The sequence below is a fragment of the Adiantum capillus-veneris genome, chromosome 7, assembly GCF_014529385.1.
Source record: "Adiantum capillus-veneris isolate H3 chromosome 7, ASM1452938v2, whole genome shotgun sequence".
NCBI classification, from domain to species: domain Eukaryota; kingdom Viridiplantae; phylum Streptophyta; class Polypodiopsida; order Polypodiales; family Pteridaceae; genus Adiantum; species Adiantum capillus-veneris.
The window spans coordinates 128,021,248-128,033,888 of NC_140937.1; the positions used below are offsets into that span (position 1 = coordinate 128,021,248).

Here is a 12,641-nt window from a genome sequence, read left to right on the forward strand (position 1 = left end):
GCATGTGTCAGGACATCTCAGAGTCAGTTCCGGCTGATTGGCTCTCGCCTCTCGAGCCAGTAGCACCCCGGTGGATGGGAGCCTTCACACGACTGGAGGTTCTCATTTCAGTCAGGGCTTGCTCAGAGACTGTCCCAGCCCTGTTCTTCGAGCTTCAGGGTGGGGGACGATTACAGAGAGTTGCAGTAGAGGCCCCGCAGGTAGCAGAGTGTTGTTTCCAGAGGATCCGAGTTGTGGGCATCTGTGGGAGGACTTGCGTCATAGACCCTGACCCAGCAGCTCTTGAGACAGGACACTGGAGGCTATGGGCTTGGGAGTGCTGTCCACTGGCACGAGTACAGTGGGATCCTGGTGAGTGGCTTTGGAGGGACCCATTCTCTTCTGCAGACCGCCCAGGAGTCCCTTTCTTTCAGTACACTGTTCGGCTTGGACGTCATATACTTGCAACACAGAGAGAGGCCCGCCCCGCTGCAGCACGTCATTGACAGGAGGAGGGTCTCACTGTTGAGTTCTTGGCAGCTTTTTGGCAGAGGCTGTGGGACTCCAGACAGCCGAGGCGCGTCACCTTGTTCCAGTGGTTGGTTGCACACAGAGCCACAGCAGTAGGGAGTTGGCTTGTACATAGTGGTCTCTCGGCCGCATGTACAACCTGTGACCAGTTGGTGGAGAGTCAGCAACACTGTCTTTGGGACTGTCCCTCGGCCCAGCAGGTGTGGCTACGAGTTCTTCGGCTGATGCCTGCCCTCTCCACGGCTCGACAGTACACTTGGGGGGCGGCGGCTTGGTCCACCCTCACGGGCCCGGCACTTCAGTTTGAGCTATCTTCCACCAACAGGATGATAGTGATACAGGGGGGTCGACCTACACTCCAGCCTGCTACAGACCTTACTCCACAGGAGTGGAGCAGTGAGAGAGCGGAGTGTTGGGAGCTCATCAGCGGCCTAGCTCTCTGGTTCATCTGGCGGGCCCGTTGTTTCCGCATCTTTGAGGCTCGCCTTGTACCACCAGCAGACTGTTCGTGACTTTTGGCTAGAGCTAATCCATACTCTCAGAGGACAGCTTGAGGGACTCAGAACAGCTCTGACCGCATGCGGGAGCGCCGCGAGGCTTTCCTTCGTCTCTGGCGCCCTGGGCCGTTTTACTCCATGGTCCAGGGGGTGCTCAGATGGCACTACTGTCCACCTGTGTGGCTTTTCCCTCCTCCCATCTCTTGATTTAGCCCCATTGTATATATGTTGTTTTTTCATTGGGAGGGTCTCCCCATCATGTTTGTTGTAGCCCTCTCTTGCAGAGGTGGATGTAGCCCTATGGGCAGCTTTCATTAACTAATAGAAGGATCTTTTTCTCGAAAAAAAAAAAAACAACTGCAAAACACGTGCAATAATGATATTAAAGTCCACACACGAATTTGTTACACAATTCCCACTATGAACATACCTGACACATTTTATGCCAGTCGTGTGACTTCAAACCGGTAAGCTTTCCTTCTTTAGTAAAACATGTTCGAAGCGAGTGCATTACGCCAGTGGGGGTCCGCAAAGATCGAATGGTCTCTTTTACTTTGCGTTCACGGACTCCTGTGAAAATCCATGGTGCTTTAGGGAGTTTTATCGATCCATCGGACGCTGTTTGCGGCCAATATTGCTCCATACGATCCATATTTCTAAGGTCAACTCTGGCTCCCAAAGTATCTTTCTTGCCAGTCAGATGGTTCCATAGTAGATTACCCACATTTTTGAATATGTGCATTGGATCGAGTAAGTGATTGATCATGAGTCGGGGCCAGTATGGTAACTCGTACCATAGAGATAGTCTCTTTATCCCCGGGGGGCAATCCGTCATCACAAATCTCCTTCTGCTCTAACTATGCTTGTGCAGACATCCTCGGTGGCTCTCTTCTCAAAAAGCCGTCGCGTAACACATGATTCTCTAGAAGATACGCTTGATGACCTTTGTAGATTTGCTTCTTCAATGAGGGCGGCCTACGTGCATTCAGTCTAGGTCCACATGTGACATGCTCTGTATCCGCTTGTTTGAAGCCCTGCATGTATACACTTGATAATAGATCAGCTTGAGAAAAACCAAGATTTACAGTGTCTGAGTGAGGAGTGTAAATAGATCACCTGAGCATTCTGTTAGTCCGGGATAGTCATGCATGGTCCACATTAGAATGCCTCTGATCAAAGCATTCCGTCGACCAGTGTGTCGGCTCATATCCACCACTTCTATGCCAATCCACAATTGTTGTAGCTCTTCCAATGGAGATTGAGGCACTTACAAGATCAGTATCATTTGTACACAGCTTATGGGACACCACCAGGGACAGATATGCTAGGCTTGCTCTTGAGTCATCCAGACGGCTGGCATTACAGGGAGATACATCATGCTGGTATGCACAGATGAGCTCATGGTTTCAGAGGCATGGTTTCAGCATGCCCCCTTTCCAGTATTCTTTTGATGCACCATCTTTGGCTCTTAAATGGAGATTACTAGACTCATTCGACAGGATCTTATCCAGCTTGATACCAGGAGGACATGGATAGAGCCATCACGGGAGTGGGGTACGAAGAGGGATTTCTATAGAGAGCATTTTCTCCAACTCACGACAGACGGATTTGTCACACGGCCCAGCTACATGGACACACATCTATCTCATGGGTTACGATGTGCCATAGGCCAGATACGCACATCTTCATACCAGCTTGGGATTGAGACAGGTACATTTAGAGGCATACTAGCAAACAGGAGGATAAGTCAGTTATGCCATGCAGAGCCAGAGACAGAGTTTCACTTCATATGCCACTGCACAGTCTACTATGAGATTCGGGGATGCTTTCACTGTTTATTCAGAGATGGTTTTGACTCGTTAGATAGAGTCATGAAATATCAGGATCAGAGATGTCTCGGATTATTTCTACTTGAGATACAGAGACATAGAGACTCTCTATTGAGAGGCCATAGACAGAGACAGTCCCAGAGACATAGAGACTCTATTGAGAGTGCACAAACAGAGACAGTCCGAGAGACGCATCTCAGATTTCTTCAGTCTGAGTACCACAGAGGCAGAGGGGCCACCACCACAGAGCTCGGTTCCCACCCATACACACACCAATGGTACTGTCATTGACTGAACAATAGAGTTGGGAAGATCGAGACGACCACGACTGAGGAGGGGAGCCACGCAACACCGACGGAGATTGCGGTAGAGGATCCACAGGATTCTAGTACGACACCCAGAGTGTCGATAAGGATAGGCTTCATGCTACTGCTATATTGTATCATGGTAACACTTATCCCCACTTTGTACCTTTGTGGCATTATACCATTGCTCAGCTTACCAGCCACCCATAGGAGTCGGTAGCACTCCTATCTCAGTCTCTAGTTTGTAGTTTTCTTTGTTTGTACCCAGACTTGGTACTAGACTAACCATTGTGATCAGTTTGGTCTCATAGGTCATTTTGGCCTTTTGTAGATGTTAATATATCATTTCATCTCATATCTCTCTCTCTCTCTCTCTCTCTCTCTCTCTCTCTCTCTCTCTCTCTCTCTCTCTCTCTCTCTCTCTTCTTTTCTTTTCTTTGATTTTCTTTGAGAAGAGTAGCAGATACTAGACTAACTAGAGCTGGTGGGGCTCTGGGAGGAATGGAGAGGATGTGTTCGTAGGTTCAGTTCCAAGAACCTAGGACAAAGTTATGGCTCTTTGATACTTTGATTGCCTCTACTATGTTATATATGGTGCAGGTTTGGGGACCTTCTGTAGGCCAGGATGGTTGGAGGTGTATGGAGAAGCCATTGGTATCTATGATCTCTTGGCTGATTAGAGCGAAGGCTTCCGTACCGCATGATATCATTCGAGCGGAATTAGCTGCCCCCCCTATGGAGATTGAGGCGCTTACCAGATCAGTCTCCTTTGTACACAGTCTGTGGGATACTACCAGAGACAGATATGCCAAGGTGGCTCCTCCAGACAATTAGCTCTTAATGGGGATACATCATGCTGGTATGCACAGATGGCATCATGGTTTCAGACACATGGTTTCACCATGGACAGATTGCCACCTTTTCAATACTCTCTATAGGCACCCTTGAGGTCTTTGACGCGGGTAGAGATTAATAGACTCATTCGTCAAAATCTGATCCAACTGGACACGAGGAGGACATGGATAGAGCCGGTACAGGAGTTGGGCACAAAGGTGGCTTTCTATACAGAGCATCTTCTCCACTTCACGGGGGATGGGTTTGTGATTCGACCTAGCTATATGGACACGCATCTTTCTCATGGTTTGCGTTGTGCCATTGGCCAGATACGCACGTCCTCACATCAGCTCGAGATTGAGACTGGCAGATACAGAGGGACACCAGCAGATAGCAAGATATGCCGCTTATGCCATCTAGAGCCAGAGACAGAGGTACATTACATATGTCATTGCATAGTGCTTTGAGATACAAGGACGTTTTCATTGTCTATTCAGAGGTTGTTTTGGGCCTCTATCTAGGGTCATGAGTTATGAGGATCAAAGATGTCTTGGGCTATATCTACTTGAGTTACACAGGCATAGAGAAACTTGACTGAGGAGAGCTGAAGAGAGACAACCCGAGAGACAGATCACAGATTTCTTTACACTAGATATTGTACACCTAGAAGAACAGATAGAGGAGCAGCCAACAGTGGAGAGGTCTGTCCGCACTACTGGCATTCTCATAGACCGAGCATTGGAGCTAGGGAGATCTAGACGACCCCGATGGAGAAGAGGAGCTACACAGTTTCGAAGGAGGCTATAGCAAAGGATTCGATCCATACTTTTTCGTTGTCTAGAGTGTAGATGAAGATGGACCTCTATGAAGATGGATCTCTACTTCCCTCCCATATTGTCTACACATTGTACTGCTTAGTTGACACATTTCACGCCTTTCACCTTTCACACCTATCAGCTTAGTTTAGGATTCCGCAATACTAATATTTTGTTATCCTAGTTTAATTTATTTTGTTAATCTGACTTTGTATCCGATACACCGCATTGTAGCTTTCTGGTCTCATAGGTCACTTTGGCCTTTTGAAGGCGTTAATATAACATTTCATTTCATGTCATTTCATCTCTCTCTCTCTCTCTCTCTCTCTCTCTCTCTCTCTCTCTCTCTCTCTCTCTCTCTCTCGCTAGTGCGTGTGCACATGTGTTTTGGGGGTAAAGCACACCACAAGGAGCCCACACAGTTTGTGAACAAGGTTTCCTCTCCTATAGTAGCCATGATTAATAGGTGGGCAAGGACCATGCACCACAGGACAAAACCTACACAAGTAACCTCCATGACCACCACAATGTACTGCACGTCAGAACCAAAAGCATCATGACAGGTTCCTCTTTGTTTCGTGACTCACCTAGAAACACTTGGAAGGTCTAAGGCTTACAGACTAAAGTCGCCAAGTGGATCATGATAGGATCTTATTTTGTGATTCAGCTTGATGTCCAAGGCCAAAAGCCCTGGCCACAAAAAACACACTAAGAGGATATAGGTGTCCCTTCTTCCCTTAAAGTTTCTAATGAGTAAGTGTCAAATTGAATGCATTATAAGCAGTATCAATGGCCCAAGCGCTTACCTCATTTCTCTCTCTGAGCTGCTCCGACTCTTGAGCCTGCGTTTTTTCTTGGGCCCCCTTTCCCCGCTTGTGAACCAACGCAATTTTCTTCTGAATATGAGATGTCATTTGCAGTTCCAAAAACTCTTTTTCTTTCTCATACCTCTAGCAATGGAGACAAATGTTGCGGCACATTCTTTGTCAATACTTAAGTCCATGCACTTTGATAGCTAGCCATCCCCCTTTAAACCTCTAATGCTTAATGAAGCATATCCCTATCTCAGCAAAGAGCAGGTGACTTTTATTAAGATGCTTTTCAGGTAGGGTGCAATCACTTCATACCCTGTCTGCAATTTGCCCCAGCTTCTGTATCATGTTGTACATCCTCTCCTCTAGACACTGCACGGTGGTAGTCAGATGACAAACTCAATCGAAACTAAAAATAACACTTAATAAAGGCAGTCACTGACCACTGATAAGCATTTGTCAACTTCTTCATTGCCTATTGAGATACCATGCTTAGCTGCTGCATGCATTTCAGAATGAAATTTCAATACAACACTTAAAACAAAAAGACAGAGTCCAATTAATTTAAATAAAGTCATGCCTACAAACATCTGTCACAGTTATTAGCATCACACCTTCCTCTGGATAACACACACTATCCAGTGTTCATGGCTTTACCAGTTTCGATAAGTTTTGCTCGCAAAGGATCCATCACACGTGGAAAGGGCCCTTCTTCTTGAGCTAGCCTTTCCATGGCTTGCGTTCTTGGAGTTGCCTTGTTTGGCCCAGGCTGCTGTTCTTTCTGATCCTTCTGCATATAATACATCAGAGATATGAGCACAGGTTTTTTGAAAGGAAACATACCTCAGTCCTATTAAAAGGGATACACTAAAGGGGTGGATAACAAAAGCCAAGAGAGAGTATGCAAGCGTCAATGTGGAAAGAGCTACCAAGACAGTGCATATTCCCATCCAGGTTTACCTTTTGCCATCTCAGCCAAGATAAGACTTGTTAAACCCAACTCTAAAAGAGCTCTCTCCAAATCTCAATGAGAGAGTGCCATCATCATGTATTGATGGTGCCCTCACTTTCCCTTACTGTCTTTGACAAATGCTGTATTCTAGTCTCAATGCTAGTGTGCACCTTTGCATCTTGCATGCCAATGGACCACTCAAAAATGCAGGCAACATCCTGACTTTTTCTGCTGTAGTCCAAATCTTGATCTTTAGCCAAGCACAAGAGGCCTGCTACCAACATCATTTGCAGCAGGTCCCGCCTTCTACAATAAATCTAGGTTCCATCACTGCAGCCCCATATCAAAGATCGGCCAGGTCTTGGCAAAAGTCATTCAACTGCTCCATGAGTGACTGTTTCAATCTGTAACATTATGCTTTGATAGATCCTCTGCCCCCTTTTCTCTGACAAGAAAAAAATATCTTCCATTAATGAGCACCTTAAGGGCATAGACCCCAAGGTCAATTACAATGACATGCAGGTTAGGTTGACAAACAGAGAAGTAATCTGTAGTGGGTTGCCTCTGTGCAGTAGGCAAGAAGTCTTACTTGACAAATATTGGCATCATAGACGAGACACTGCAGACAGTGCACCTCAATACACCGTACTAACATGTGAATACAAAGCTTTCTGGCTGGTTACACACTCAACTCCACACCAAACCAGGACTTGGATGCAAGTATGGAGTGTATACAGGCTCAATAGTGCAAAGAGAAGTATAATCGAAGATTGTGTGCAAGACTTTAGTTGATGCTGAGGGGGGAGACGACCCCTCAATATACTTATTAATACACAATTACTGGTGCTGGAGCCTGGCAGCTACGAAGCTGATAAGTGGGGATGGGAGTACCAACCACTCCCGCTCCTGTGAAAGAGTACCAATTTCTGTCCCATGGGGCCACTTGAAGACGTTTTCAGTGTCTCAAGTTTACTAAGGTGGGTAAGGAGTAAGCCCTGTGATTTGGAAGGGACGAAGCTGGAGTTGCTGTGGAAGTGGATGTAGGGGTGGTGGATGCAGTGAGAAGGGGGTCTGGTGGGAGAGGACACCGCAAGTGCACCCTCATAGGGCAAGATCCTGTGGGGGTAGCCCTACTGTAGTTTGGCCGGTTGCCTCCACTGGCAGCTTGCCATCAAATCATCGTTCAAGCTCAACAGCCCATGGAAAACTGTGAAAGCTTTTGTCCATTTCTGCATCACTACAACTTCCTCCCACTCATTTAATCTGCCATCATTTCTCCTCTGATTTTGGACTGGTTGCTCAGCATTTTGACTGCAACTGTAACGGGGTGATTTCACTGGCTGCAGGAGAGCAGGGTACACGTGACCTATCCCAGAGGTGTAGAATGGATAGAGCTAAGGGGTCGTATAATATTGGTAGCAGATAAGATAGGGCTACAGAGAGGAAGTCCACTTTATACGTTAAATTCAAGGGAGAGCCAGTGCCTTTTGTATAAGCTTTGGCTGTTCTTAGATTTTCTTTCTGCTTACACAATCCATGTGAAGAAAAGGAAACATCTAATGTAAGGCACCAAGACAAGGGCTGCATTACTCCGAAGGGGGCTCTATTGAAGACCCATTGATGGTAACGGCCTCCAGCGTTCTTTTTGCCAAAAGAGAAAGGGACCCTCGCAGCAGCTGGGGTGTGTTGCCTCTAGGACACCTTACTGCTCTGCAAGATCATTGGCACCCACCCTCCTGAAGGGAGGCTGAGAGATGCTTGCCTTTGCAAGCTTGTTTTCTCATGTCCATATTTTGGGAGGGACAAGGCCACCTTTAGGTTCACTTTTGAGTCTCTTGACAAGGCTATAAGAGTGCTTTAGAGAAGTTCGCTTGCCCCATGCACCTGCTCAAGCACACTCCAGGCGGTTGCACCAAGATTTCCATTTATAGCTTCAAGTGTTCTTGACAAGGAAGCACACTTTCACATCTTGGTGGTCTTTCTCAGACTGTGGATCGTGTACATCTTGCTTTCCAATATTGGTAGCTCTTGAAGGGAATAATCCTTCCTAAGGATTTGTTTGTGACTGGCAATTTAGGGGATCCGGAGGAATCAATTTTTATCTGCACTAGAATGGACGTTTGACGATTGTTCCCAACCTTGGCCCCAAACTGACTCTCTTCCTTTTATGCTTTATCTCAGAGGATTGTATCACATCTGACGCAGATGGCTCAATGCTGACACACAGGAAGTGGCCATGGACTTTTACAAAGGCCTTCTCCCATTGTGCCTGTTGTTGAGAGTAGAGATGCTTGTCATGAGGCCTTCCAGGCTCACACTCCACTGAGGTACTCAAGAGTGGCTCTTCATTGTGGCTGTTGTTGAGAGTAGAGATGCTTGTCATGAGGCCTTTCAGGCTCACACTCTACTGAGGCACTTTAGAGTAGCTCTTCTTTGATGAGAAGCTCTTTTGAGGCCCTACATGCATAGTTACCCAGAACGGCAAATCAGAACAGGGAACGGGGAACGACAACATGCATGAAATGACATTCCCTGTTTCGGATACTCACGTTTGAACACGGAATGGGGATCTGGAACGGGAAATTAGGATGGGAATGGGGAACGGGGACCTGAAAATGGCCATTCCCTGTAACTATGCCTACATGCCCATATGGACCCTTCCTCCTATCAATTGTCTTGGGGAGGACAAAAATGTCTTAGCAGGCCTTTCGACATTTAATTAATACTCGTGAGATGCCACATGGCTTCATTCAGGGCCTGCTTGTTCACAAGGTAAGGATTTGGTGGTTTTGTACTTGGACTTGAGAGAGCCTATGATTGTGTTGATTGAGGACACTATGCTTTGGCTGGGCTTTTGAAATTCTTAAATATATGGGGTTGTTTCACTTTAACAGTTGGGCTTACGGTAAACTGCTTCTAGATAAAGGGAGGCATACAATGCTTTATGCTCTCTCGATCTGCTCGTTCGGCGGGCTGCCCCCATTCTCCCTTCCTCTTTCTTTTTCTTGCAAAAGGATATGATCAGCTACTTAACCATTCAAATGAAATCAAATGAAATGTTTATTTACGTCTGCAAAAGGCCCTAGAGATCTATGAGACCAGAGAACCACATCATCATTATATGATCCAAATGTCCAGTATAGAATATACAAAAGACTAAGGTAACAAATGATAAAATGGTCATCGAGAACATATAATATCACTACCTCAATAGCGACCAAGATGATCAGTGGTGCAACACTAAAATACTGAAAAGGTTTTCAACCTTACCCTATGATCTCAATTCTCTGAAGTAGTTTTGCATTTGCTATGGCAATATGCATCATCTTTATCTCGAGAAAAGGTGATGGTTAGATGGTTGCATCTTTATATACCTAGATGAATCCAGCATATGCCCAGATTCACCCTTAAAGAAAAGTGTGAGGTATAGAATGAAGGATATCCACAAGACAATATAATCATCAGCTCCATCATGAATACTATTGATTAAATACTACGACATCCCCACTGACGTCTTCAATGCCCAATACTGGGTGTAGAACTAGGTACTCAATATATGTTCCCACACACTAAAACCACGCACCCACACATACATGAGCATACATGAATACAAAGATGTGTGTACTAAGTTTCTGTCGTGACTCTAGAGTTGCATCTTTAGTGGAACTGAAAGATCATCCAGGCCTATCTCCTTAATGTTCTCTATTAATGTGACCCAATGCAATAGAATGGGTGTTGTAAACCAAGAAGATAATTGCGACATAGTCTGATGTAAATGATACATGAGTCCAAGAAAGCGTTCAGTCTTCGGGTTACATTGAACCAAATGTGTCATGTCAAGGTTTAGAATATTATTTTGATTAGATGAATCGAGCACGATCAACCTTCTGTCAAAAGGACTAAGAGAACTCATTCTTTAAATAGGAGCAATTTCCATAAACACGTGGATACACTGCGGTGATATAACTAAGCTGCAAGCAGCAACAAGTCCTTTATTTTAAATTGGGGGGAGGGAGGGGTTATGCTTAGAAAGTCATCTCTCGTGGCTTGTCATCATAGGAGTAATCACAGCATGAGTTATTAAAAGTTATGATAGCATTTGATTACCTACCAATGGCTAAAGGCCTTTGACCAAAGGCCTTACAATCCTTTGGTCAAAGGCAGCATACAATTGATGGATTCATTTTAGATTATGAGTGTACAAGTGACAATTTTCTCTATCTCATTGTTTCTTTTCTTTGCATTTTTTCTCGTTTAAAGATTCATAAACGAAACTCATAATTTAACCTTCACTTCTCTCTCTCTCTCTCTCTCTCTCTCTCTCTCTCTCTCTCTCTCTCTCTCTCTCTCTCTCTCTCTCAGAGGAACAAAGAAGGCGGATGCGAGCACTGCATGTGAGAGTGACCGGTCTCAAAGACATAAACAATGTGGAGAAAGAGGTCACAAGCCTTACATCCATGATGGGGATGGAAAAGCCTCTGCACACAAAGGCATGGAGGGTAGGTAAGAAAAGTGATGGCACGGGTGAGTCTTCAAAGGGGAGAGCTCTCATACTACACTTTCCCTCGTTGGAAGAGAAGAAGGAATTCTTGAGGAAGAGGCCTACTCTCAAAAAGACAGGAATTTTTCTCGGTGATGACCTGACTCTCTCACAGCTCGCACATATGAGAGAGGTAATGCCAGAGATTACAGCGGCAAGGGAGAAGGGAAAGATAGCCTTCTACAGAGATGGACGGGTGGTGATTTTAGAGCGGCGTACTGCATGACGGTGCGAGACCTATGGGACCACACTGAAGATGGCTACCTGGAACTGTAATGGGTCTATGAGGTTGGACGTGGGCGCATTTGAGAAGAGTTTCAAAGACAAGGATATTGTGTTCTTCTCAGAGACTCATCAGGCCCCTGGACTGGTAATGCCACATGTGGTGGATACAGATGGGAAACAGCTCATAGGACAAATGCGAGATCTGAGCACGGGAGTAGAGGTTCAGGAGGAGTAGCAGTGCTATTCAGAGAGGAACTACAACCATTACAGCGTATTGTACGAAGAGATGATCATGCTAGATATATGTGGGTGAGACTGAGACCCGACACAGATCGATTCCTATATATTGCCATATGTTACTTTCCTCCCAGTACATCAATGTATGCCGCATCTAGAGGGCAGGAGCCTTTCTCTATCCTAGATGATGACATTTGGGAGTTTTCTAGGGATGGTGATATCATTCTCCTAGGGGACTTCAATGCCCGAACGGGGAACTCGCAGACAATCTTCTACGACACTTCAGATGAGATGCTTAGAGAGCTGAATGTGGGTGAATTGGGGCTTGACAGATGCTCAGATGATAGAGAGCAAACGGAGTATGGGAGATACCTCATGGAAATGACGACTACACATGGATTAGCCATACTTAATGGCTTACAGCGATTTCGTGGAGCAGCCGGTTTCACATGCTTTCCACATAGACATGGGGCCAGTACAGTGGATTATGTTATGACACAACCGAGCTTTATCCCCTGCATTCACGATTTCACAATGGGAGCCAGGCCAGTGGGCATAGCAATAGACCATGCTCTCTTGACCCTATCCGTTAAATTTCAGTATAGTACAACCTAGACATCAGGAGGCAGGTCACACACCCGCTATACATTTACTCCAGAGACTGATTTCGTTTATTCAGAGGAGATTTGGCACCGTCTATTGGAAGGCACAGCTGGCACAAATGGTACAGGCCTCTCAGTGGAGGAGTGCACCACGCTACTGACTGAGACATTGCACGGGGCTGCATCGGGGCTGCATCAGTGGCATACCCACACACTCAGCCGGGCAAGAGATGACATTCTGGGAGCATGCCCAGAATAGTTGGTATGATGAAGAATGCAGAGAGATGAGAGACCAGCTTCAGAGGGATCTTCTTTTAGGAGTCATCACTTACAGTCAGTCTCGGATTGCTTTCCGATGCCTTGTGCGACGGAAGAAGCGAGCTTACCTAGCCCAAATGGAGCGAGACTTGTATCAGATGTTCTTGAGTAGGGATTCAGGAGAGGCATGGCGTCTCTTCCATGAGCACTCCCCTCCCCCAGTGA

General features: G+C 45.9%; 1 protein-coding gene across 11 annotated transcripts in view; it reads right to left on the minus strand.

The window, feature by feature from the left end:
* The window catches only part of LOC147454599 (transcription initiation factor TFIID subunit 4b-like), a 156,394-nt gene that overhangs the window by 20,042 nt on the left and 123,711 nt on the right, over positions 1-12,641 (minus strand). For 6 of the 11 annotated variants that reach the window (XM_086517377.1, XM_086517373.1, XM_086517367.1 and 3 more), the window contains 4 exons: positions 6,260-6,392; positions 6,046-6,101; positions 5,918-5,974; positions 5,597-5,740 (listed from right to left, as the gene is read on the minus strand). In XM_086517377.1, the coding sequence (XP_086373503.1) occupies positions 5,597-5,740; positions 5,918-5,974; positions 6,046-6,101; positions 6,260-6,392 (390 nt within the window). Of the gene's footprint in view, positions 1-5,536; positions 5,741-5,917; positions 5,975-6,045; positions 6,102-6,259; positions 6,393-12,641 lie in introns of those variants that run through there. The other 5 variants (XM_086517374.1, XM_086517378.1, XM_086517370.1 and 2 more) reach the window with 4 other exon arrangements.